We start from the raw sequence: 23,713 nt of genomic DNA, 5'->3' as shown, positions 1-23,713 counted from the left end.
TTTAAGGAGAACATGTTAATCGCACATTGTTTTGACATAAAAGTTATCTTTAAAACTACCAGAAATAACAGCACTGTTTTAGTTTTGAGATTTTGTCGCTCACTTTGTTATTGTTTCACTATATAGAAGGCCAGCAAAAAATATGGCCCTCGCATCGTTTTCAATGCGGTCCGTGGCACATAATACAATAAGATCTTTTGGATTGTTACCTCTTTCTTAAATATGTGCGGGCATACTTTTGTATTGCACGATAACATATAATTGCTGTAATTATAAAAAACAAAACAATGCGCGTAGGTTAGTCATGCGTGTAATATCTACTACTATAGTGACGATCTTAATCGGTGCGCCATGTAAGGTTTCTAGGCACGCCGAAGGCAAAAAAAAAAAAAAATATAGATGACGTCGCAAAGTCACGTCAAAACGTGACGTCAAAAAGTTAATCTAAGCGTGGAGGTATAAATCAGTAATTTAAAAGACTAGACTAAACAGTTCGTCCATTGGGTAAAGTTTTAGGTTGGATAGGTGTTAATTCTTATACAAAAGCTATATATTACAAAGATGTTATCGATTCGCGCAATGCAAAACAACGCCTTTATTTTGTTTAGCTTGCCAAGATTGTTATTTTTGGTGGTGGGATGTGACGCACAACGCCTTTGGCTTAAAACAAATGTCTCAAAATCGGTAAAAACATAAGAAACGAAATTGAGATTCGTGAGTAACGCAAAAAATGTTTTCACTTACGTAGTTAAAATACGTAAAAAATACAGTTTGTTGGGTTGCCATGACCACTTACCCGCCTGGATCCCCTACTGGTTTGTTGGTGTTTCAGTTACCACCTAAATTCGACATCATATGTACTTAGACATGGTAACACCAAGGCAATTTAAAGTTAGCATCATTTTTCTTTAAAAGAAAAAAATGTTTTCCAACAAAGTGCGTAACGTATTACCGAAAGGTAATTAATCGCTCAAGGATTTCGAACTTTTGCTATTACACATTCCAGCGTAGCGTTAAGTAGCACGCGATAGCCTTACCAATCAAGTAATAATTGGGCAATAATCAAGACAATTTACGTGGGCATTGCGCATTACGTACGCAACGTGTCATTTAACGATATAAAATGCGTTGTTAGATTATTTGGAAAATAAATAACAGTTAATGATTGTTTTGCTTGATTTATATATAACACATCAACAATTTTGGTATATAAGTTCAAGTGTACCCATGAAACATCATCATTTATCGATTCGAGAGCCAAAGATTGTCAAAACCCACAGCAGCAAAAACGTGGAAACTGCGATTGAAAAAACAAACATGTCATTGTTTAAGTCAGAGGCGTGCAACATACGGCCCGCGGGCCGCGGTACCTATTTACGTGGCCCGCATAGACTTCGTCAAGTAGCCCATTATTTTTTAACAATTTTCCCTGCTACATCGTAAGAAGTTAATTTGTAACGGAATCATTGGCATTTTTCAATTAGTATTGCGTCACACTGATTAAACCTTTGTTATTGCGTCATAGTGTGCATTGTAGTAAAACTGCCTTGTTCTGCTGGTAATGATTCAGTAACGTGATCTTATTTTATGGCTGCGGTGTGCTGAATATACTAATATTAATCTTACGAAAAAGCTTAGCAAATTAAAAATGTTTACAAGTACTGGTAAGAAAAGAAAGGTTGATTATGAAAGACGAAAGTTCAACAACGAGTGGTGTATAAATTACTTCGTAGTTCAACACAATCAAGATGTAGTTTGCCTGATTTGTCAAAACGTTATATCAGTAATGAAGGAGTACAATATCAAACGACACTATTGTACGAAGCACTCTGCTAATTATGATAGCGTTGTAGGCCAATTGCGGGTTGACAAAATGCAGCAATTGAAAAATTCTTTGAGCAAACAGCAAGAGGTATTTCATGGTTATAAGAAAGAAGTTGAGCTTGTTACAAAACTGAGCTTTCAGCTATCTGAAGCAATTGCCGAAAAAGGAAAGCCGTACATTGATGGTGAATTCATTAAGAATTGTTTGGAGATATTTATCGGAAATGTGTCACCGGAGAAGAAATATTTAGTGGAGCAAACAAGTTTGTCTCGTTTTACCGTGGCTCGCCGAATAGATATGCTTTCGGAAAATATCGAAGATTCTCTAAAGGAGAGGATGAGCAAATGCTCTGCTTTTAGTATCGCTTTAGACGAGAGTACAGACTTGAGCGATACTGCTCAGCTAGTTGTTTTTATACGAGGAGTGACAGATAATTTTGAAGTAATCGAGGAATATTTAGATATGGCTAGTATGAAATCAACAACAACTGGTCAAGATATTTGCGAGGAGGTAATAAAATTGATGAAAAAATATGAAATAGATTCTTCTAACTTGGTTGGTATCGCCACGGATGGAGCGCCATCAATGGTGGGAAAAACAATGGATTTGTCAAAAGATTTTTGGATGCTATTAAAACTGAGGACGTTTATGTGAGCCATTGCATCATTCATCAGGAAAATTTGTGCTCAAAAGTACTGGATTTTGGCGAAGTCATGAAAAAGGTTGTTTCGTGTGTTAATTACATACGAGCGCGCGGATTAAATCATCGACAGTTTAAGTCGTTTCTTCAAGCTCTTGACTCTGATTACCCGGATGTAAACTATTTTTGTGCAGTAAGATGGCTAAGCAGAGCTACCACTTTGACGAGATTTTGGAATCTCAAGGAGGATATTGAAACTTTTATGAAATATAAAGATCAAGATGTTTCCTTTCTCAAAGATGATACATGGTTGAACGATTTTGCTTTTTTAACTGACATCACACATCACCTTTCAGAATTGAATATAAAGCTGCAAGGAAAACATCAGTTAGCAAACAAGATGGTCGAACATATTTCATCATTTACAGCAAAACTAAAGCTTTTTCGATCTCAGTTGAGCAGAGCATCCCTAAATCACTTTCCTTGTCTGGAAAGTAGAAAGTTACAAATTCAAAACATTTACTGTGAAAAATATGTTGAAATAGTTGAAAAGTTAATTTCGGCATTTGAAACTCGGTTTGAAGATTTTCGAAAACACAATGCCGACTTTCAACTTTTTGCTCATCCATTTGACCTGGTTGTGGAAGTATTCCATCTAAATTTCAATTAGAGATAATAGAATTGCAAGCAAACGTCGATCTCAAACGAGCTTACAATGAAAATGATTTGCTTACTTTTTACAGAAGCTACGTGTATGGAAATTACACAAATATAGAAAATCACGCAAGAAAAATAATATCTCTTTTCTGAAGCACATACTGCTGTGAGCAGTTCTTTTCAAAAATGAAGCTGTTCAAGACAAAATGTAGGAATCAGCTCACAGATGAGCACTTGTCAAATCAACTTCGAGTTGCCACTTCTTCTGTCAAAGCTGACATTGGCAAGATCTCTGGCGAGAAAAGATACCAGACATCCCATTAATAACTTAACGAGTAACTTGATTGTCACGGTTTTCCAATAAAAAAATGTTCAAAAAAAAAATACATTTGTTGTTCGATTGTCTGGCCCGCAGCACCATCGTAAGTATACATTGTGGCCCGTAGCAATAAACAGTTGCACGCCCCTGGTTTAAGTGATAGTTTTCTATATCAACGAAGATGATCTGTACCGCCTCAAAAGTGTATTAACATTTTCTGGTTTTAATATAGATTTAAACTCAGTTGCCTACATCGAGGATTGGGCGCAGAACTACCGAACTCTGGCGGGAGCCCGAGGTGTTGCAGTCCACGGAGGTTTGGTCGGGAATGGAACTTGCACACTTGCCTTTCTTTCGCCTGTCTTTTGGTTTCATGTAAGTTGCTTCGAAATGAAAATTATTAAATAAAAAAGTGGATTGAAAGTAAAACGTTTGGCACGCATATCTCAAACAATGAAGACAGCTGTATATTTGCTTAAAAAACAGTAAACATTTTTTAACGTTTCAACCCGAGACGCCAAACTACCCCCGGAATACATTATTGTTTTGAGTCGCCCTATTTGTAAGCTTCATCCTTTATATGCCTTAGTTCTGCCATTAGGCACTATCAAGTTATTTCGGCTGTCATTTTAAACAATTATCTTTTATCTTTATTTTAATTATTGGACTGTTATATATTTATTTTGCAAAAAAATGAAATTTGCAAAAATTTCATCAGTTGTAGTGATTTGAATATTTAGTTGAACCGAACCTAAAATATATTTTGCCTAATTACCTTTTCTAAATGAAGTATTGGTAAACAAACTCTATGGTAATTTTCTACAAACCCAATAACCTAAATAAATATATATCTTAATACGAACTGAACATATGAGTTTCTGACATGTTTCTAATACTTATCTTGCTTTTTCGTTTCGCAACAAACAACGTGTTATTCTTTATTTTCATTTGCTTTATGCTTAGTTTCTCTTCTATCGTTTCCAAGCAACATGGTTCAAAGTGAAGCTCGCTCCCGAATTTACGAGCTCGTTCTCTCGTCAGGGGATCATTACTTTATTAACTTTCCGGCTCCGTCACTAACTTCACAGTGAGAAAACTTATTGATTGACAAAGTTGTTTGTAACGTTATAGAACAGGGGTTAAAAAAATGAAATGAGTCCAATATGTGGAATTTGCCTCTAATATTTTGAGTCTCACGAGCAACATAGCACCTTACATTTTCGTTTAAGTTGATTTGTATCAAATTTATCTTTCTATCATAACGTTTTATCAAATCTCAACAACGATGTGCCACAGGGATCGCGAGGCAAACACTGCAACAAATCTCGTTTTAGTACTCATGGGCTTTTCACAATATTAAAACCCAAGTAAAAGTAGCTCAACTGGACATAAAAGACCAGGAACGCGTCCAGGATTTCTGTTTAGTTAATGGCATGACATTTTTAGAGATGATATGTCACAAAGTTCGGTCATAATATGAAGTCACAAAACTACTAATTTAAAAAAACCTTCCGCTCTCGGGCGAACTATAGCGTTTAAATATATGCACCAAAATTGTCATTCATGAGTGTATGAGTTCATACCCCACAACGTACAATACGCAAAGTGGAAACGTGCGTTTGGGTGAACCGATTTTCTTAAAACTGGGAAAAATGAATTCTACGTTTTAATAAATTTGTATTATTTATTGAAGATATATTGAAAATCATTTTGTTTGCAGGTTGATCATCCTAACACAGTCGATGGAGAAGGCGATTTGTTTATGATTGAGAACATTCAGCTATGGCAAAAAGAGGTCGCTAAATAAGCTGTTAAACTCTTAAAATTGAGTCTAAGTGGTTTAATACTAAATAAAGATGTTTAAAATTCGTCAAACTTGGGTTAGGCTAAAGTCTCACAGCAATTTTAAACCTAAATTAAAATGGCTGGTATTCATATTTGTGGCCTTTGCCATATTGACTAAAACTGGATGTCGTTATTTAACTATGATAAATTTTAGCTCGTGTAATTTAGCAATCGCCGTGTTTTCTATATATCCTTAATTTAACACCCAAGTTTACCCAAAACCGTTTATTATGTTGGAAAACCGTTTATTATGTTATAATCTAGCAATTGATGTATTAATAAAATAAAGTTAGCACAACGTTGTCGTCCGAAAATGGCGTAAAATGTTAAAGTGTCCTAACTTGATAAAAATGTTATTAATGTTTCAATTTGCGTACCGTATCGCAAGTTTATAGTTGTGGACTAGGGATACCGATGTCTAAAAGTAAGTTTTATAGAATGATTTACACTAGACTTTATAGTGATAATGGCCAGAAGGTTATTTAGTAAAATACACAATAATTTTACGAGGCCTTGTTTGCCAGCTTTTGAAGATTAAACCTAGAAAACACTAAAAAACCTTTAAACAGAAAAATATAAGTGAAACCGTCTAGAGCGGTTGTGTTATTTTATTCACACACGTGAAGCAGCAATATGATCGGGCAACAGAAACGGCAGCAGAAAACGCGATTGAGATTGGATTTAAAAAGAAAACAACACCAGGACAAAATTAAACGGGTTTTCAATTGAAGCAGAGTATGCAAAAGAAATACAACGTTAAACTGAAACGGCACTGAGACAATGTACGAACGCAATATACGGACTTTCATAAAAAAGGGAACAGGTAATCGCAATGTTTTATTTATCAAATTGCGAAATAACTGCTGTTAAATAGCAAATAAGTAAAATGAAACAACATGCAAAGTATCACTTGGCACTGTAGGAGAAGCAATTTTGACTGTGATGATTTTTCTATCGCTCCCAAAATAAAAAAAAAAACAGCGAGTTAAACACTGGGTGTGGAATTGTTCCACACAATACACAAATGTAGAATGTACGTACCTGTATAGAATTAAACATGCTATGGTTTTGCTGTATCTAAACAACTTGGGTTATTTGTGGTGAAAGGTGCTTCAACAAGTTACTGCTTTTGGTTGTTAGCAATTATAATATTACGGCAGTACAATAAAATGTTTGAAAATTGCCAAGTTGCATAGAAGCTTAATTCGCTACTATTGAAAAAAATAAACGCAGCGCAAGTGTAAGTAAGCTATATACTTGCTTGCTCATTGGATTAAAATTTACAAAAGCAAAGTTTTTAGTTGGCAGTTATTTGAAAATTGTGTAACGTTTGACGGCAACAATTTTGCCAAATTATTTTAAGTAAGGTTTTTATTTCAGTCGAATTGATTGTTTTTGTATAGGTAACTTATTAATGTGATGACGTGGCTGTCATCGTTCGTGCAAAACAAAAAAACGTCATACAACAATTGCTGATAGGGCGCAGAAACGCTTCTAAGGTGAAGTAGCTCTACTACTAAATCTAAATTACAAAAAGTAACACGATTTACAAAACGCGTCTCGTGGCGTAGCAGTTTATATCCACTGGTAAATGCCAAGAACGGCAATTTTAAGTTATTTGCGGGGTACCGAATGTGCTTTATTTTTTTGTTTACGTCGCTGTAAACCGGCCAACGATGCAAAATTTTCAGATATGCCAGCGTTAGTTAAATGCATTCATTAAACTGTGTACTGTTCCCGCAAAGTTTTATATGCTTCGCAGAGCAAAATTCATGGGTAGATGAGAACGCAAAGGGTATTGCACTTGCGTTGAACGACCGAGCTGCAAAGCTAAATAAAACGCAGCCAAGTGATCGTGAAGGGAAAACCTCGGGTAACAACGTGCAAGAAGGCCACAGTCATCGCACACGTTATCCGTCAACTGGTTCGAATCTAAAAAAAAAACAAGATAATAGGTGACATTTCGGTTTAAAATCGTGGAAATCGCATTTGGCTGACTTTTGTTGCATTAGTTTATTGACGTTATAAATATCAGCCGGTTAAATCGCGGATGTTCCCTTTTTCCAAGAAACTGTTCACAATTTTCATTGAAAAACTTACGCACATATAGAAACAGAGGAAAAGTATGTGCCCATCTATTTTTAACATCTTTATCTCCTAGCACGAAAAAGTGGGGCTTAACTGGATAAGTGAGGCATAGACACATAGGTTTAGGAGTAAGATTGTAACTTCTATGTAGGTTTAATAGGTATTTTGGTGGGAACAGGATTATTAGTCCCATTATTTTTAGGGACTTGTTGGGCGTACTATAAATACTGTTTTATATAAAATGTTGTATTCATGAAATCATAAAACCGTTGGCAGCAGTTTTCTATTTTTCGATTTTGTTTGTCTGCTCCGCACACAAGAAGATAAAAAGTTTATCAATAAGTATATTTGAAAAGAGGTTTGTTAAAGGAATATATTTTTTCATTGAATAGAATCGGTTTGAATAGAAAATCCATGATGCCACTTGAGCGAAATACATACACCTTTTAAACAAACGCTTTATCATACAAGTTATTCGGGTTTGTTTTAATTTTAGGTTTTACTTGTATATAAAGAGCGCATTCACATTGCATAATAGTAAACTCTTTGGAAGAACATACATTTATTATACAAATAAAAAACGGCCAACCTACCTGCAGCGCTGATCATCGATGCGTGATGACTGCATGCGCACAATTAGCGAGAAGAAGTCTTCGTCGGGAATGGTGAGGGAGGGTTGGACTTGCGCGTCGGCTGATGGACCAGAGCTTCGCTGGTCGTTCAACCGAGTGCCCTGGATCAAAATCACGCACGTTTTACATTACAAAATTAGGGCAATGCAATTTAACCTGTACAGGGCACAGTAGTACAAGTTATAAACGTATGAGTCCGGTATTTTTTGTGCCCCGATAATTAACTTGAAGCGTTCTGGTCATTGATCATTGGAAAGTTTCCCAAAAGTACCACGTATTAAAAATAACATGTCGTTATGGATCATTAGTTCAGTTAAAAAAATAAACATCCATAGAAAATCGTTTTAGAGTTGCATTTAAGTTTTCTGCACACAAAACAAAACAACATATTTTTACTGACCGTGAGCACGTCAACCCACAATAGTATTATCTGAAAGGTCATAGCAGGTTTATCCTTGATAGCTGGGCTTAACATAAACTGACCTGACACCGAATGAGGTTATCAAAGAAGTTTTCGTCCAAGGATTGTTGGGGATGTGGCTCCGCTAAGCGGCCATCAGCGACCATGTTTGGACCACCATTTGCTTCTAGTGGATCAGCTATGGCTATACAGTTAAGAAGCTGGAGTTAAGTTAAGAAGCTGGAGTTGAAAATACGCGGCCAATAAAGCAACGATAAAGAGGAATATAGTGAATAGGGATAAACCCGTGTATAAACATTAAAGAAACAACCTTTACAGATTCATATGTTTAACTGAAATACCCGGAACTTCCTGAGTCAGTGGCAGTGAATCGTCGTTGATCCTGAGTCCTGGTAAACTGGACAAGCTTACTCTCTGCTCGTTTAGTCGCTTTGATTGTGAGCGGGCTAGCATGCTTATCATATGGTTCATCTTCTCGTGGTTTTCCTCGGCTAAAAACAAAGAAAATGTCCGTCTAAAACAGTGGTTCTCAACCTTTTTTTCTTTTAGGGCCCATTTCTGTTGCAAAAAAATTCTGCGGCTCAGTGCTATATGAAAGAAAAAACTGTAAAACAGGTTTAGAACAAAACACAGCAGAACATATTTCAAAACAGATTATTTATTCAACCGTGCATTAGTGAGATACTTCTGAACAATAAATTTACATTCCTTTTTTAACTCCTCCCCAAGCCATTATTCCTGTCTAACCCTAATGTATTTTTTTTTAAATTGGTCTGTGGCCACCTCAAATGTTCTAAATGGGCGTGTATTGTTTGGGCGTGTATTGTTTATACTATAAAATGGGCGTGTATTGCTTATACTATAAATATTCAATATGCCTTTTAACGAGTGATGCATTAAAATGCCACAGCCATCGAACGACGTTGAAGAAACGTGTATGTTACAATATTAAAACCAAGGCACAATAAATTTTGCACATACGCATTTAGTGCGATCGGAGAATTTTGGGCAACACGGCGGCCATCACGAAACAAGTTCCTACCTCGTTGGTCGGCCTCCAGTTCGGCCGCCTCCGCTTCCTGCTGCTGTATCACCTGGGCCTGTCGGTGCTGGAGCTGTTGTTGGAGGAACTCTGGCAGGTTAAGCAGCGCCTCTTCGTCGTTTCTCATCTCGGCCCGCTGGTCGTCCATGCGTCGGCACTGAACGCGACTCAACAGGTCAAAGAACTTTTCGCTTCCCTGCAAAACCGGCAAATAGGCGGATTCTGTCAGGTACAGCAACGATTTTTGGAGAAAAGATATATAGATAAAAAACAGAGTTTTTACAAGAGTTTGATTAGTTTTTACTTTAGCCCAATTGAAAAGCTAACATTGTTACTAAACATGTTTAAAGGAAGTTAGGTTGTTTTGTAAATTACTGAAGCTTCAATAGTTTAAATGTCAAATAAATAAATAAATAAAATCGTCACAGAAGTAATTTTATTCGTCCCGGTGAGCACCAAATAGTCACGTAAAATCGGCAACGATATTATGAACAAAGCTTGACTGCATAGAGAAACTTACAGAGGTTTGACCAAACCGTTACCGAAATGACCTGCAACAACGTTCGATATAGATGTTGTTCTAATCGCGTCAGCATGTTCTTATTCTTGGTAAGCGAGGTTATCACGCAATTGTGACGTCCGGTCGCTTCAAACAATGTTTTTTTTATTCGGGCAAACTAACTGAACAACCATCGGCCGTTTTATATCCAGTATAAAAACTATAATGTTCTACACACTCGCGGTTTACCAAAATAGCGGTTGTGTGCAAAATACTATACCGATAACTAAGCCAACATGCAATAACCGTAACACGGTAAAAATTAAATAACAAAATAGCCTGCAACATGATATAAACCAAATATTACATATTAGTATTTACAAGGCGAACTAAAACACACTTGTTTTACAAATTAAAGAGGCTATTAGATTAAACCGTAAGACGCAGCCGCACAAATAATCTAACTTAACTATGGATTATTTAAATACACGATATATTTTATTTAAATCATACCCTGTAAGTCTGGTGAGATCTGCAATGACCAAATTAATCAATTTCAAATTGATTCCACGGGATACTGCCTGCTTTCACGATCTCACTAAATTCATATCCAATACTAGGCCGTTGCAAATTAAACTTACGATATAGTGCGAATGATGAAACGCGATGTGGTCGACAAAGGTGAACTGGCACTACTAAGCCGAAGGTCGATTAAAACCTTTTTCAACTTGCGGATTATTCCAGCTCTTGAAAACTAATAACCCTAAAAGCAAGTCACACGGATCCACAGTGCACCAAGTGAATAAGCAAGGGAAACATATGGCCGACTGCTGCAATCAAGGGTGTGTCGGCCAAATGAAACCCTGGTCCCGGGTAATATTGTCACTACGGATGTTTGATTTCAATTCAGCTAGTAGGTTCCCATACAGGCAACGTACTGAACACCAAGTCATAATAACTGGTTAAATGTCAGTGTTTGAGCGACAGGATTCATTCAATATTTTCATTTAGTCGCAGTAAAAAAATCCGACTGCCAAAAGACATTTTTAAGAAAAAACAATCAAGTTTTTTGAAAGAAGTGAAAAGCTTGTAAGGGTCTCAATTGAATCACTCGACACGTTTTGAATATTATTCGAAAATAAAACAGGATGAATTCTATGCTTAACACTACACCAAATAATTAAAAAAATGTTTTACTACGGGACGTTCGAAACACAAAACATACGCTGCACATAAAATAAATTCAAAGACATTTCATAGAGTTTTCCTAAGACTTACAAATCAATTCAAATACTTTACTTGTTCAAAAAATCTGTAGCAACCCTGTGTAACAAGGCCTATAGAACATTAACTAGTTCCTTAAAGTCGCCAATTTTTGCATCACGACTCACGTTTAAACTAAGCAAATCAAACCCGATTCGTCAAAAGTCAAAATATTTTAGAAACCCCAAATAGAAAATGACCGTGTATTTTTAAGTACCTGAAATACAATTTACCTACTACAAATTTGGTTTAGTAGGGATAAAAAAAAATAATATTGTTTTACAGTAGACGGGTAGCAGTAACATTTTGCTGTACTGAATTCTACAAAAAATAAAAACGAGTTGGCTAAAGAAAATACAACTAGTTCAAATTAACTTTTTCACATTCCGTACTATAACGAGCAGAGGGGCCAGATAAAACATTAGGTTGGAATATAGAACTCCCCCCAAACAAAAAAACAAAAACAGATGGAGTACACTTGGGGTTATCACAATCGAATTGCATAGTAAATAAAGGGGAGCTTGAACAATTATTATATAGGCAAACATTGTATTTACTGAACACTCTTACACAGACTGTTGTCCGATTTCACATATGTTACTAAGGATAGTGGTATGGCCATTGGCCAGTCATCCATTCTGCCAATATCCTTATTTTATTCCATGGTCATTTCAGCAGGCAATTAGATAGTGTGTCTGTTTACTGCTGTATGTGTGTTTGCTTTAATGCTTTATTGCAATTATTTTTAGGGGATTTCATTAAAAGCCTAATTCCCTTTTTATAAATGACACTTTTATAATTTAAACAAATGTAAATTTAAAATTCAATACTTTGCAATGAAAGCAAAAAAATTATAACAAATTGCTTTAATCTGATGCAGTGAGTTATTTATTATTGCAGTCTTTTGTTTCATATGCTTTCACTTTATTCCTAACTGAAAGTTATTACATACATTGTTACTGATTTCCACATCAACATCATTGGAGTTTAGAATTGAAGGTTGTCCATTTAAGTGACCATTTGCAGACTCATTTCTGTGATTCCCATTTTCGATGTCAGCCTGCAAAAATAACAAGTATAATAAATTTTAATAATAAAAAAAAAAAAAATCAAAAAGAAACAAAATCAACTAAATCTTTAAACTGAAGCATTTTTCAATAAGAAGGCTATAATACAGACTAAATGGTATTTGTTAAACTCCATTTTGGTCTAATTCAATTACAACAAACCCAAACACACAGTACACACTTGTGTATTTTCATCAGGAAAAAGCGATACTGAGCGTCCATTGTACTTTTCTGTATTTGTGTGTTGCATCTTAACCTAAAGATAAATTTTGTTCTCGAAATAGCATATGTAATATGTATACTTCTTATCAATAATAAAAATACCCACCGACTGATCCAAATTAACACTAGATTGTCGAAAAAATAAAACTGAAAATAAATTAAACAACCATAGCAAGTCTATAAAGGGGGCAAAACAACCACCACTTGAAGTATGGCAAAGTTGCATTATGATGAAACTTTAAGTATGTCAAAGTTGCAGGATGTTCACTATTTTAAGGATATGTTACTTGTTCTGGTGTGAGACGTAGAAGTTCCATGTTTTCCATGCTAGCCCGTCTTTTTTTAGATGTTTCCGCATTTATGAATGATTTGCTCTGTTCTACTAAGTTGGTGAGCTTCTGTACATTCTTAGTTGCAACATCTTTGCCAGCTAAATCGCCAAGCTTTAAAAGTGACGGAATAATTATAAAAAGGGTGGTATATATATATATTTATATATAATTTGCAACAAATTTAATTGTTGCGGAACAGTTTTTACATTGTTTTTAGCACATATGAAAAACAAAAACCGAATACAAACCTCAGATGAAATTTGAAGCTGCTCTTTTGCAAACTCCAATGCTTTTGAATAACTTCCCAGTGACATATGAGCATTACTGAGTAACCAGCATGCACGACCAACACCGACCCTGGGAAAAAAGACTAGAAGGTATAGTCATATACAAAAATGAAAAAAACCTAACATATCTACAGAAAAATATATAAAACTAGCATCTCCATGTACACAACATTATAAACAGGGGGCAAGGGGAATAGGCAAGAGAGAAATTTCATGTAGCAGTGTTTTCCAACTGGTTGCTTTTGTATCACTAGTGACAAATCAGAAGTGTTCCCAATATGCGTGTTACTTCAACCAATAGGTTGCTCTCAACTGTTTAACTCAAAATGCAAACGTATGATAACCAACAACAAAACAATATGTCATGATGGGCTTAATATTATTTAGTCATAAAGACTCCAGTCTGGATAAGTAGGTTAAATACAAAGAATATTTATTTTTTAGAACATGTTAAAGCAGAAAATATAGCTGTGTCAAAATTTAACATAAAATCAGTGTTCTTTCACAGCAATTGTTCGCAAAAAGGTACTTTCCAACCGAACTATAAAACCGTGTTCTCATTAGGCATTAGAAGCAACAATATCAGGCAACAATTTATTTGCAAGCAGGTTAATGTTTTGCTAAAAACGGCTAGGTTGGTTGGAGATTTGAACTCACAGCCTGTACCACCCTCAGACCTTCACACTGGAGAAAATTAGTAAAACTTAACAACCATTATATCACTACCTACTTGTAGTTGCAATACCTGAAATATATAGAAATCTGAAAGCAACCCGTTGTTCCACTTAAGGACATGGAACTAGGGAAGCTTTTGTTGGCATGTCATTAATTGGTAAACTAATGTCAAACAATGCAAGAATATAGCAAACTATTCGGACTGTTTGTAGGTATGTGATTTAGTACAGCTTTTAATAATTCGTATTTCAAAATTGATGTTCATACAATAATCCTAAAATTTCTTGAAGGGCGGATCCAGAGGTCACATTTATATTGTAGACTTCATCAAAGTAGTACAGCCTATTACAAGCTACCCTAAACTTCAACAAAATACTTTTCACTTTATAATGGTTTTAAAAAAAATTAGCATCAAATTTGGTTGACTAATGTCAGCAACTATTAGGTACAACATTGCAAGCCAACAACACAGTTAACCACTAAATGAATTATAGCATTGTGTTCACATTTGTGCAGAATTCTGTTAATGATTATGATATTTGAGTAAACATACATGTTTTTGGGTAAATATTCATACTACCTTCTTTATTTTAAATAAGATATTTTCTTTATACCTGTCATTTAATTCAACAGCGATCTGTTTGTGACGCAGATGATACTCAATTGCTCTTTTGTAATCACCCAACAGAGTGTATGTAGAACCTAAACTGTAACAAGCTTGGGCTTCAAAAGCTCTGTCGCCAAGTTGGCGTGAAATAGATACAGTTTGCCTACAGAAAAAACAACATAATTACTAGACATTTTTTCAACAAATAATTTACAGGCCTAATTTGATATAACTACACTAAATATTGATATATACTTCAATAGCTCTTTGCCTACCACTACTTTGTAATACTAGGAAAGTTGAATCTAAATATTAAAAATTGAAACAAAATACCCACAAATAATATTCAGAAGCCACTTGGAATTTTCCCAATAGAACATGGGTATTTCCTAAGTTTGCAAAAGCCCTTCTTTGTGCTGGCTTGTCACCAAACTCCTTTGCTATGGCGAGTCTCTACATTTTACAATATAGATTTGTTACACTAAAAAATTGTACATTTAAACAACAAGAATAATTTCAAAGGATAAGTTTTACAATTTTTCAATAAATAAAACAAAACTACTTTTATGCAAATGGTAGAACACTGCATGACATGGACTGCCATCAATATAATAAACAATAACTTATTAATTAAAATGCCTTCTATTTTAAAGTAAAATCCAACAGTAAGAAAAAGTTAACAATGATTAAGAAATTATGAACAAAAGACTCAGATTTTATTTAATTAGTTAGGTTTTTTGCCTACTTCATACAAAATACACCAAATTGTCTAGGTTTCTCGCTATATATAAAGTGATTTATTGGTGCCCAGATTTAAAATCTTTAGCTTAAAAAAACAAATTTCAGTTAAAGCACAAAGGGGAGAGAGACATTTATTAGCCAGTATACTGGAGCTATAATTAAATGGATGTAATCATGTAACATAATCTTACATTATGCAAAACAAACAGTTTGCATGCAAATTCTCCTTACCTCACTGTGGTATTTAACAGCTTCATTGCAGTTGCCGAGTAAGTAGTAAATATTCCCTAGACTGCCACATGCTTTTCCCTGGGCTGCTCTATCTCCCAATTCTTGCACAATACTGAGATTTTTTCTGTGTATACATACAATGGAGTAGAAATGACCACTGTTTTAAAAACATTTTACAACACAATATCGACAAAATTAATCAACATGACCCACAACACATGTGATGTTTAAAGTGTTTAATTAAAAAGATAATATTAAAAAAAGTATAAATTTGTAAATAGAAATATCTGTACATTCAACACCTAAAGTCTAAATGGTTTGGAGTACTGTTGGAATAATGGTTTCTAGCATGACAAATTAAGTCATCCTACCCCTACCAAAAAAAAAATGTTTTCTGAAAAGAGGAGTTTTATTGCAATGTTTGTAAAGAATCTAATCATTCTATTCTGTGTGATAAAGATGAAGGCCCCAGACAGGTCATATAGGTGACAACAGAAATGCATTTAGGAAAATGGATAAAAACAGGAAACCATTTTCTACTACGTTTTTAGTAATAAATTGCTTTTAAATATAGATTGTGTTTAATTATATCTTGGTAAAGCAAGATATTCGTAGCCTTAGGTAGGAAAAAATCGAACAACTAGAAGGAAGATCTCCACTAATATTTTATGTTTAAAAGGTTTAAATTTTATAATATAATTAGATAGAAACACCATGACTATAATAATAATTTATCTCAACATCACACATTAACAAGGAACAATGTGCACATGTATTTTAAAATATGCCCCAAAAATGTAAATAATTTTTTTTTAAAGTCTGTTGGTTTAAAGTTTAGGAATTACTGTACAAAAAAATACATATCAAAAATTATTTTTTGTCAACCCTCTGTTTTGTGCTTTGTTAATCTTTTATGTTGCTTTTCATTGTTTTGAACTATGTTCATTTTGTAAAGTTTACACCATTATTACCTTATCAAAGTTTCAAAAAGTGTCGAAATTAGTTTTTATCCAAGCTAAATATGGACTAAAAGTGCTTAAATTGGTTTTAATTTGGAGCTACTTAAGGACAACAAAATGCTTGAATTAGGTTTATCCATACGAATAAAAAAGTGCCTATTTTAGCTTTATTTGAACTACGTTAAACCACAAAATTGGAGCTATGCGCAATAAAAAATGTAACCAAATTAGTTTTATTGGAGCTACGTTCGGCCAAAAACATGCCCAAATTAGTTTTAATTTTGATACGTTACACAACACAAAAGTGCCTAAATTGATTTTCTTGAAGCTACATATGGGCAAATAAATGCCCAAATTAGTTTTATTTGACCATACATACAACCAAAAAAGTGCCCAAATTAGTTTTATTTGAGTTACGTACAAACAAAAACGTACAAATTGGTTTTATCCGAGCTACATTTCAACAAAAAGGTGCCCAAATTAGTTTTATCTAAGCTACCTATGGACAAAAAGGTGCCCAGATTAATTTTATTTGAGCTACGAATGACAAAAAATGGCCTTAATAAGTTTATTTTAGCTACATATGTACAAAAGAGTAATGTTTTGTTCTGGCTATGTCAAAAACGGCAATGTTGTGTGTTTGTGAAACGGCAATGTTGTGTGTTTGTGTTCAAGGTATATGAAATCTACTATTCTAGAATATCTGTTTATTCTACCCTGAACACCGTAACTAATAGGAGTAGATCAGTTTTAATATATGTACTTACGTATAAAACTTGATTGCAATGTTGAGGTCTTCAAGTGCTTCAGGGTCCATGGATGAAGAGGAGAGGCAGGTAGTTTTGCATTTGTGTTTGCCTTTCACGTGATAAATGTTGGCCATGTTATACAATGCTTTTGCTTCACTGACCTAGTAATACAATAAAGAGTATAAGGGTCTGAAAACAACAACTAATCTTGCATAAGGGCACTCACTAGTAGGGCGAGTGGATGCCAATCAGCACTCGCCGAAACGAAGAGTGCATAATCCTAACACTGGTACAGTACCTTATATTTTTTACATATAAAAAAAGATTTATACCTTGTTTGAAAGTTTTCTTGCTATGTCAAGATGTGTTTGACTGCAGGAAATTGCGTCTCCAAAGTTGCCCATCATTTTAAAAGTACTTGCTAAGTTGCTGTTGGCCTTGGCTTCACCCACTAGATCACCAATTGTTCTAAAGTCACAATGTTATGTCATAACAAAATAAAATACTTAGAAATTGATTTTGATAAAGTTAACTGTTGCATTACCAATAGAAACTTAGCAGCTGTCAAACAGTTTGACAGTCATTAGTAATAATGCTAGTGGAATGTCATGTGGGTACACTGCAATAACCCTAGTAGGTCCTAATGTAACTGTACTAAATGTTGTATTAATATATTTAAAATCTTACTTTATTATTTCAACAAAAAGGCAAATTAAAAGAAGGCAAGCAGGGCAATGAGTAATATACTGTTGATTGTAAAACACCCATGAGCCCTGTCCTATTGTAATACAATAACTAGGGATGTTCAAAGAAGAATATTAAATCTTCAAATCTACCCGATCCGTTAGAAATTAGTGCATTTCTAAGCAAAAAGGTCTACGACAATTAGGGCATCCAAGGGCAGAAAAGTCCGACTTTTAGACCTTGAGGTTGTGGCAATACACTAATTTGGACCTTTAGGTAAACTCCCGGCATACATAAATTGAAAATATTCGCTGAAAATTCACAAATGATAACTAAAAGTGTGAGATAGAATTAATAACACTTAACCCACCCTAACCCAAACGCTAACCTGAACCCTAACCTGAATAATGTGCTTTAATGTAATAATTATTTTAATGCTGCAGAAAAAGCCCATCTCGAGTGGGCATAAGATAGTTTCTCATCCATTGTATATAGGATTGTTCTGTCACAAATTGAGGTATTGGGGCCTAAAGCGTTTATGTAATTTTTAAATCAACAGACATTATTTGTGTTAGGGTGCTGGTTAGCGTTTGGGTTTAGGTAGGTCAAGTATTATTAAACTTAATCTTTTAAAGCACATTGTTAAGTCAAATTAGTGCACTGTCCAAGACCTTAAAGTCTAAAAGTCAGACTTTTTGATCCTTTGGATGCACTAATTGTCATAGATATAATTTCGCCTTAGTTGTTCATATGCTAGAGACAAGTTAGAATAAAGGCTTGTACCGGTGGCGCAACAATTACTGCTTACTTTAAATCAGGACTGCGGAATAGTAGACTTGGGATTCAAGGAGTCTGACTCGGGACTCAAGCGTAAAGACCACATAAAACTACCGGAGTCCGACATGCACATGCACAGTACCAAATTTTAAAACTAAAAAGGCCGCCAACTGTAAACTGTAAAGGTGGAATAGCACATGGTAGAATATTTTCAAACCATGTATTGTGAGTGAAAGAATGATAGGACACCCCTATAATGCAGTGCTTAATATACGTTATTTTAGTTACATACATTATCGGAATACAGGCTGTAGAGTGCGGGCCGGACTCGGGACTCGACAAAATCGCACATTTGACCGGAGTCGGACTTGGGTTATTATTTCGGCTGGAGTCGGGCTCATTTATTTTTAACGGACTCCGCAGCCCTGCTTTAAATGTCACAATATAGTGCGGCATCAGCGTTTTTTTGGGCAACCAATTACTTTGCATCTAGCAATAACTTTTCCGAATAATTAAGTGTCAATCAAGCCCCTTTCCGAATAATTAAGTGTCAATCAAACGTTAAGTTGCAAAAGTAACATTCCATCGCAACACGCGTTGGTCCTAGATCAGGGGTGTCCAACTCAAACATGCCGGCATGCCAATTTTTATCTCATAACTTCTTCCCGTGCCAAAGTTCCGTAACCGAACCAAATTTTTTTATTTATAAAAGCACTTTTTTACCAAAAATAGGAACGTTTATTTAAACTTGAAAAAAAAACTGTCTAGTAGAAATGCGCATCACTACATCAAAGTGTCTCTCGGTGAGCTGACGTTTGTTTCTTCACACCAAGCTATATAATATTATGTGAATGCTAGCCTCCACACGTATGTTACTATATCAAAAGTAATTGTTGGTTGTCTAATAGCGGCGATTGTTTTATATGGTGAACAAACAATGGCAATTGGCTGTATAACAAACTTAGTATTTTCTGACAATTGGCTGAATAACAAATTAAGCTTTTTGGGCAATTGACTAAAATAACAATTTTAGCATTTTTTGGGGAGGGCTTGCATGCCATTTTTTATTAGGTCGCGTGCCAAATGTTGGACACCCCAGTCCTAGATGAAATGCAAGACGGGGTTGCTCACATCAACAATAGGCCAATATTCAGCAAGGTTAAGCACAGCACAATTGTCAAGTATTAGATACACGAAACTGGCAATTATTAGTAACTTTGGATTCTTTGCTGCTTTACTTGAATAACAGATCACATTTGTAGTAAAGTATAGTAAAACTAACACACAACAATGTTTTATACAATGGGATTGAATTGCTTAGGGTTTTTTTGTTGCTTGTACTAACTACATCAGTGGTTCTCAACCGGGGTGTCGCGGCACCCTGGGGTACCACTTATAATACCCTTGGGTACCGTTTATAAATCAACGGTGCCGAAAGATATTTAAGAATTTTTTAGAATCTGATTTTTGCTCAACCCTTACAACCTTTTATGCAAAGATTAGGGTGAAATAAATCCAATTATAACTTTGTACATTATGTACAGTCGATGTGTGTTGTTCCAGCTCTGTTTTTTGTGACATTCTAGTGAATTACCAATGGAAAAATCTTGTAGGGTGCGCAATCTATTTGTTATTTCTGAGGGGTGACGCTAGCTATAAAAGGTTGAGAAACACTGAACTATATGGACGAAATAGTAATATTGATTAAAAAATGTACTAGGATTTGATATTCCGGATTCGTTATTCTAGATTAAAAACCTAATATTCTAGAATTCCCTGGGATTTTAGTTTGAACACCCCTAATAATCCTAATGTTTGTATTAACATACTTAGCAAGTGTTTTGTCATGCTGATGATACAAAACAGCCTGTGCAAAATCTCCAACAAACACATAGCCATTACCAAGCTGACTGTAGATTGCACTGAGAGTTGTCAAGTCATCTAAAATAAAAATTAGGAAAAGTAATAAATATTACCAAAATTGTAGGTAGATATATAATACTATTAATAAGAGCATTATATTAATGTTATCTCTAAGTACATGTTACATGTGAAAGTGGGTCGTCATTTTACATATTTAAGCTGAGTAAAGCAATTTTTTATGCTACTAAAACTGAATTAAAATAAAAATATTAAATTTATTCATATATTTAAACAGTGGATTTTTTTTCTTCTATTAAATAATAAACAAAATGGTACCATAACTATCTTGTGTACTGAATGTTATATTACTTTAAAAAGACTTTCTTAGAACAGGGGACATACACCAAGTCTTTGGAAACTACAAAAATATAAAAAAAAAAAAAAAAAAAATAGTAAATGGGATTATCAAGTCAATTATTATTATTATTTAACAGTGGGTAAAGTCTTTTTTTACTTTTTTGAGGGGAGGTGTATGGTGTTGGTGTTTTTTTATTGCAAAGTGGGAGGTTAAATTGCATTTTTTAATCCTAAGTAGTTTCCGAAATGGAATCTAAAGTTTTTTTGAGAGGAAAGAGGGCTATCGGTTAGCTTTTTTTAAGGGGGGACTAAATCATTTTTGTATGTACAGATATGTGTTGTGAACAGTAACATTGAAAAACACTTTTTTTTTATGATGAAACAGAAATACTATTTATTAGCTTTACTAAACATAAGGCAAATTGCAGAAATTGATCATAACTAACAATTTAGATTTATTAGAATAAAAAATCACAAAAAAATTGTATGTATTTTAAACTAATACCTGTTCCCAATTTAAGTGCCGATTTAAAGCATTCAATTCCTCCAGGATAATCTCCTGATTTACAAAGGCGTTCACCCTCAAATGCCAATTCAATGAACTTGTCCTTTTTATCCATAACAGTTATTATATTTCTTACCTACTTCCTACAACACAAAAATATTATACACATCTAAGTTTTTATCTTTTAAAAGTAATAAATGGTTCGCCAGGAAATGACAACATGGCAAAACAGTTTTAAACGAAAATAGATAGCAGTTAAACCTAAACAAGAAACACACATACAAATATCCATAAAAGGATTCTGTCATCTGGATAGAAATGTTCCTAGTCCAAAAATTACAAAAAGTTTAACATTTTAAGTTGTGTGTATATATGTATATAATCACATTGGTAATAGCTATACTTAAACTGCTCAATTAAAAGGGAAAGTTTATAAAAATATTATTTAAAAGAATAATATATGTATATATATTTGCATAAAAGCCAATCTTTTAAAATCCCAGGGCACTTTATCGAACCATTAATAAATGCGTGCTAATCAATCACCAATATGTAACAGCCTGTAAAAAAACAATTTTTGCAATTACGCACATTATCTTTAAACAATGCATTGTCCCTTGTTCCGTCAGAAAAAATTGTTCTTAAAGCAAATGGGAACCCGGTCCTACATTAAAGAATGAAGGACAAGGTTATAATGGCAATCTTCTCTGCCCATGATAAAGAAAGAGTGGATCGATCATGAAATTTCAGGGTATAAATATCTGTGTTAAAAATTAGAGAATCTTATTTTCATGTTAATCGAATATTCAGTGGCAGGTGGTTGTCGTTATTTAATAAAGATTTTTATCTGTTGTGGTATTTCAATGCTGCTTCTATCATTGTTTAACAATTTGAGTGACGTAACTTTGCGTATTTTAACATTATGAATAGTGATGCCAGACAAACAAGTGTGTTATACGCCAAAAGTTAGGAAAACAGGTTAACACTTGACGATTTCAGGTGTAGCTTTTATCAAGCATTACTCCACTGCGTTGCCCAACTTGACGTCACAATGCATGTGACCAATACTCAATCGAGCGTTATCGGCATTTCGTGGTGGATTCTACTGTATACGGCTTTTATAGAGGCTTTAATCGTTCAGAGCCTATGTATATATGTATTATTGTTCTCTCCAAGTACATGTTTTGTGTTAAATTGTTTAAAAAGTAGTGTCCGAAACATGTGTAATTTTTTACAACCAGGCTGCACATGCAAAAAAAGTAACGTAGCTAGACAATCATAAAAGTGTTTAATGTTGTATTCTATTAAAACTGAATTTAAACTATTTTAACAATGGGTTTATTTTTATATTATTAAATGTAAACAAACGACTTACATTACAACTACCTTGTGCAGACTGATATGTTTTAAAACTATCTAAGAACAGGGTTACAAGAGAACCAGGGTATGTACCAAGGCTCAGATAGTTCATTCAAGATTTGCTTCTAGTTTGAACAAAAAACTTAGGAACTTTCATTTTATAGCACTTTCTGCCAAGCTGTCTTGAGCAAAGCAAATTTTTTCCAGGTTTATGCACACTGAAGGTGATTTTTATATCTTTGTTCAGTTGTTGTTTCAACTTACTGACTAAAGTTTGCACAGCTTACCGAATTTTGAGATGATTTGTCACTAAAATACACGCAAATTGATGGATCTAATTCTAAATAATTAAACACTATGTGAATTTGCATGGTACAGTTGAAAAAAAACACAAATTCGTTAGTGATTTATCAAAGAATTTAGTTTAACTTGAAAAAAAATAATCAACTTTTCCAAAAAACAAAAACGGAAACAGTCCAGATTGGCCGTTGTGGAAAGTATGGCAAGTGCACAGGCGAGTTTTTTTTCAACCTTTTAAAAGTGCGCCCGAAAAAAATCTGAACTGCAACCCAAATATGTGAAGTGCTTAAAAGTGCGCCCGAAAAAAATCTGAACTGCAACCCAAATATGTGAAGTGCTTGTGCGGCATACGTTTAAAGTGCAATGTATGCAACACATACTGTATCGGAAAATCATAAAGTGCACCCCGTAATTGCAAGATCTTGTCAAGATTTGCCCCAGGTTGGAAAGTAAGGCCTGTGCGGGGGATTTATCCAGTTTCCCGCTCAGCCGCAGTCATAGCCGCGCATTCATGTAAAATAAGGCCAGCCGTGAAAAATCGCTCACAACTTCCATCGCGCTAACAGTTGTCAGTATAATACTCTATTTTTAGTCGTGCAAGTTTTACAAATAACATTATTACAGCCACGCAATTTTAAGCTGCAAAATCGTCTCCCCCGCGAAAAATCCAAAGTTTCCAATCTGGAATCTGCCATACTTTCCAAACTGGCAGATTGGAAACTTGTGATTTTGAGTGCTTGGACAGATGATGTAGCTTCAAAATGCAA

General features: G+C 34.5%; 1 protein-coding gene across 2 annotated transcripts; it reads right to left on the bottom strand.

Moving 5' to 3' along the window:
* Window positions 1–5,897: 5,897 nt before the first annotated feature.
* LOC146133136 (G-protein-signaling modulator 2-like) lies at window positions 5,898–21,424 on the bottom strand. Of its 2 annotated transcripts, XM_083397536.1 has the most exons (16): window positions 21,288–21,424; window positions 20,392–20,503; window positions 17,434–17,569; window positions 17,120–17,262; window positions 15,394–15,517; window positions 14,759–14,874; window positions 14,429–14,584; window positions 13,101–13,209; window positions 12,808–12,963; window positions 12,480–12,554; window positions 12,184–12,291; window positions 9,470–9,665; window positions 8,769–8,918; window positions 8,490–8,611; window positions 7,968–8,107; window positions 5,898–7,218 (listed from the first exon to the last, which is right to left on the bottom strand). In XM_083397536.1, exons 1-16 carry the CDS (start codon window positions 21,400–21,402, stop codon window positions 7,197–7,199), a joined length of 1,980 nt encoding a protein of 659 aa, XP_083253662.1. In that variant the 5' UTR covers window positions 21,403–21,424; the 3' UTR covers window positions 5,898–7,196. The 2 variants fall into 2 exon arrangements, with proteins under 2 accessions (XP_083253662.1, XP_083253663.1); XM_083397537.1 differs by lacking the exon at window positions 12,480–12,554.
* Window positions 21,425–23,713: the final 2,289 nt, after the last annotated feature.

This window comes from Ascidiella aspersa, chromosome 9 (assembly GCF_963924565.1).
Source record: "Ascidiella aspersa chromosome 9, kaAscAspe10.2, whole genome shotgun sequence".
Taxonomy (NCBI): Eukaryota; Metazoa; Chordata; class Ascidiacea; order Phlebobranchia; family Ascidiidae; genus Ascidiella; species Ascidiella aspersa.
This window is presented reverse-complemented; position numbering and strand designations above follow the sequence as displayed.